Raw genomic sequence first — 4,064 nt, 5'->3', positions numbered from 1 at the left:
GCCCAGGATACGGTTGGCTTTCTGGGCTGCGCTTCTTTCCATTGAGAGCCCTGGCACAGGCTGCCCAGGGGGGTTGCGGAATCTCCCTCTCTGGAGACATTCAAACCCCACCATGGGCACGTTCCTGTGTGACCTGCTCAGGGTGGCCCTGCCTTGTCAGGGGTTGGACTGTGTGATCTCCAGAGGTCCCTTCCAAGCCTGATAGTTCTGGGATTCTATGACTGCAGTATTCCCTGGGTCTCCAGCAACCACAGTTAAGCTTATTTCTGCTTTGGGTCTGCTCTCAGTTCTCTGCAGGGCTTTAGATAAGGCAAAAGCATCCCTGTGCCTCCAGATCCAAGGCAAGCACAGGTCTTTTCCAGCCAGCCAGGGTTTGTGGCCTCCCATGGGCAGTGAGCAGTCAAGCTCTGTCATGCTTTAGAAGCCTTTAAAGCACATTTCACTTGTAAAAATATCTCACTTTTCTGCTTGCTTTCTTCCAGTTGCCTTCCAGGAGCTGTGTCCGTATGGCCATGGAGCCATCCCAGGCCCAGGTGACACCAGAGAAGGTAAGGTCTGATCTAGGGATGGGGAAGTTGCCTAGAAGCAACCAAACTGAGGCTGTCTGGAGAGTAAGGTTGAATCTCAGTGGTTGGAGGGACATAGGACTGGGTGCTCTGAAGGTTCAGCCCCCAACTCTTGAGAGGGAATATCTGAGATTGCAGGGTCAGTGCTAAGAGGACAGGGATGTTTCTGGCTACATGCTCACATGAGGTTTCATTGTCTTGGTTTTCCTTCTAGATGTTAATGAGTGCTCAGAGAACCTGGGTGTCTGCATAAATGGGGCCTGCATTAACACCGATGGGTCCTTCCGCTGTGAGTGCCCCTTTGGGTACAACCTGGACTACACAGGAGTCAACTGTGTGGGTAAGTGCATAGGGAGCACCTACTTCTGCTTGTTTCTATCACAGAATCATAGAATGGTTTGGGCTGGAAAGCACCTTAAGATCATCTAGTTCCAACCCTCCTGCCATGGCCAGGGACTCCTCCTTAGGTCAGAGGCTCTAAGAGTCTGTGTGGAGAGAAGGAACTTGCTTCTCCCCTGCCTCTTTGTGTATTACCCCTGTCTTCTGGCTTGGTGGGCTTGTTTGAGTGCTCTGGTTACAAGAAGAGACCAGCCTGCACCTTTCCTAACTCATCTACCTAACATGGTCCTGGCTTCCTCCAGATACCGATGAGTGCTCCATTGGCAATCCCTGCGGGAATGGCACCTGCACCAACGTGGTGGGAGGCTTCGAGTGTGCCTGTGACGAGGGCTTTGAGCCAGGTCCCATGATGACATGTGAAGGTAATGCTTCTGTGGGGCAATCCCTTCACCCCCATTGCACACTGGGTCACTGTCTGGGTGAGCAGGTCAGCCTCCAATGTGCAGAGAAGCTGTCTGGGGCTCATCTTCATATGAGTGTGCACATCAGCACTGGTCCTCTTCAACTTCCTTTGAGGCTGGAGCCCAAGAGGAGGTCTGGGGACCTGCCTAAAAGCAGGAGCTGCCTCACCAAGGAGCCAGGACGCTATCAAAGTTGCTGAGACACCAGGTGTCTGTCAGTGCTGAAGACCATGGCAGGAAGCCTTGGTGGAACAAAGTTCTCATGAGATGAATGCACAGGGAAGGGGGACCCCCACCACTGTTACTGCTCAGCTGATTGCTGAGAGCACAGAGTGGAGCCCCCTCCTCTCTCCTGCCTCCCAGATATCAATGAGTGCTCACTGAACCCCCTGCTTTGTGCCTTCCGCTGCATCAACACGTTTGGCTCCTATGAGTGCACGTGCCCATCTGGATACGCCCTGCGAGAAGACAGAAGAATGTGCAGAGGTAAAATCCCCTTCTGCACCCATCAGGGGAGCTCTCACACCCTCCCCAGCCCCCTGCACTTAGCTGGTCTCTGGTGCTATGGAGAGGGCTCCTGAGCTGGCATCTCTGGGCTTGTGCTTGCTCTCACCTACCTTGGTGTCTATGCTGTGTGCCAGCCAGCCTGGACCAAGGCAGAAGGGGTTAACAGAGCAGTGCAGATGCAAGGACTCAGTTCCTAGTTGACTCAGCAGTGCTGGCAGGTTGAACAGGAGCTCACCAGGTTCTCTGTTGCAGATCTGGATGAGTGTGCAGAGGGACTGCACGACTGCGAGTCCAGAGGGATGCTGTGCAAGAACCTCATCGGCACCTTCATGTGCATCTGCCCACCAGGAATGCAGCGCAGGCCAGATGGAGAGGGCTGCACAGGTACCAAGGACCAGGCTGGGAGGGATTCCCAGTCTCCAGTGGGGCTGGAGACCATCCTCTTCTAGACACTGTCCATGTAGCTTTATTTTAGGTCCTTCTGTCAAACAGCTGCCCACGTGTCAGAACTTCCTGTATGTCCTACTAGATGCCTACACACCAAAACCTCTTTCCATCTCTGGACCTATGGGTCTATACGCTTCCAGCACAACATTATGCCATATGTCCTTTCTGTTGAGTCTTTCCAGGTTTGTGCCAAGCTTCTTTGCACTGAGCAGCTTTTGGAGGGGCCAGCACTGGAAAGCCCAGACCTGCATAGTGCTAGGCACAGCAGAAATGCAAAATGAGCCCAGCTCCACTCCGAGCCCAGCAGCTTGGCCACTTGCAGGTGGAGAATGTGCAAAGCAGGGAAGCTGGATACTCACCCAAAGCCACACTGCTTTGGGAGAGGTCCAGAGCAGGTGGATATGTTTCTCAGCTGCCTAAGGGTGTAGAAATTGTCCTCAAGGTCTATGTGAGGATGTTTCAAACACGGGGACTCATGGAAAGCTGGAATTTGTCCTGTGCCTCACCTCTTTGTGGTTCCTTCCTTCCCAGATGAGAATGAGTGTCGCACCAAGCCTGGGATCTGCCCCAATGGCCGCTGCATCAACACGGTGGGAAGTTACCGCTGTGACTGCAATGAAGGTTTTGAAGTCAGCCCCTCTGGCACAGAGTGTATTGGTAATTACCAAGTCCTGGTGGGGCTTGAGCAGCCTCTCTGTAGTAGCAGATGATGCTTTTCAGGTGTTTCAAGATTTCTGAGCAGAAAGTTGTTGGGCTTTGCCTTTAGCGTTACCCAAACCACACTACGCTCTCTGCTGGGACTGGCATAGGATGGACCAGCTGCTCGGTTATCTTTGGTGTTGATCCTGGCTTGAATCCTGACCTTGTGTCCTCACTCTCTCTGCCCAGACACCCGCCAAGGATTCTGCTTCACTGAAGTACTGCAAACCATGTGCCAGATGTCCTCCACCAACCGCAACCTGGTCACCAAATCTGAGTGCTGCTGCAACAGTGGGCGCAGCTGGGGCCCCCAGTGTGAGCTCTGCCCCCTTCCTGGAACTGCCCAGTACAAGAAGATGTGTCCTCATGGGCCAGGGTACTCCACTGATGGCAGAGGTGAGCTGAGGCAAAAGCAAAGATGTGGGTACAGGCAGACTTCCCCTGGGACAGACCTACACAGTGCCTGGAGCAGAAAAGAAGCCTCTATGACATTATCTTACATAGAATCATAGAATCAGCCAGGTTAGAAAAGACCTTTAAGATCACCAAGTCCAACCGTTGCCCAGCACTGAGGGCCTCGTCTACACGGGCTGTGAACACTTGCAGGGACGGTGACGGCAGCACTGCCCTGGGCAGCCTGTTCCAATGCCTGAGCACCCTCTAGGGAAGGAATTGTTCCTCAGCTCCAGCTAAACCTCCCCTGGAGCAACTTGAGGCCGTTTTGTCTTGTCCCATCCCTTGTTCCTTGGGAGCAGAGACCAACTCCCCCTCAGTACAACCTCCTGTCAGGTAGTTGGAGAGAGCGATAAGGTCCCTCCTGAGCCTTCTCTTCATCATCCAGATTAAACCCCCTCAGTTCCCTCAGCCCTTCCTCACCAGACTTGTGCTCCAGGCGCTTCATCTCCCTGACCATATTCTCTGGCTCCCTGGGAGAGTCTGATCTGCCCCGGCACAGGAGCATGGGGGCAGCAGCAGCACTGCCACTAAGAGGTCCTTCCCTCCCTCCTGCAGACATCGATGAGTGCAAGGTGCTGCCCAACCTCTG

At 53.7% G+C, this 4,064-nt stretch overlaps 1 protein-coding gene across 1 annotated transcript in view; it reads left to right on the top strand.

The window, feature by feature from the left end:
- Positions 1 to 482: 482 nt before the first annotated feature.
- Positions 483 to 4,064, top strand: part of LOC104413810 (fibrillin-2-like) — a gene marked incomplete at its 5' end in the record, with an annotated part of 9,939 nt that continues 6,357 nt past the window's right edge. Inside the window, 8 exons of the mRNA XM_010024908.1 lie at positions 483 to 548; positions 781 to 906; positions 1,208 to 1,327; positions 1,730 to 1,852; positions 2,126 to 2,257; positions 2,852 to 2,977; positions 3,209 to 3,415; positions 4,031 to 4,064. Of these exons, the coding sequence (XP_010023210.1) occupies positions 483 to 548; positions 781 to 906; positions 1,208 to 1,327; positions 1,730 to 1,852; positions 2,126 to 2,257; positions 2,852 to 2,977; positions 3,209 to 3,415; positions 4,031 to 4,064 (934 nt within the window). The remainder of the gene's footprint in view (positions 549 to 780; positions 907 to 1,207; positions 1,328 to 1,729; positions 1,853 to 2,125; positions 2,258 to 2,851; positions 2,978 to 3,208; positions 3,416 to 4,030) is intronic.

The sequence above is a fragment of the Nestor notabilis genome, unplaced genomic scaffold, assembly GCF_000696875.1.
Source record: "Nestor notabilis isolate BGI_N333 unplaced genomic scaffold, ASM69687v1 scaffold12302, whole genome shotgun sequence".
In the NCBI taxonomy this organism is placed as follows: domain Eukaryota; kingdom Metazoa; phylum Chordata; class Aves; order Psittaciformes; family Psittacidae; genus Nestor; species Nestor notabilis.
The sequence above is the reverse complement of the archived record's forward strand: the minus strand, read 5'-3'. Positions and strand labels throughout refer to the sequence as shown.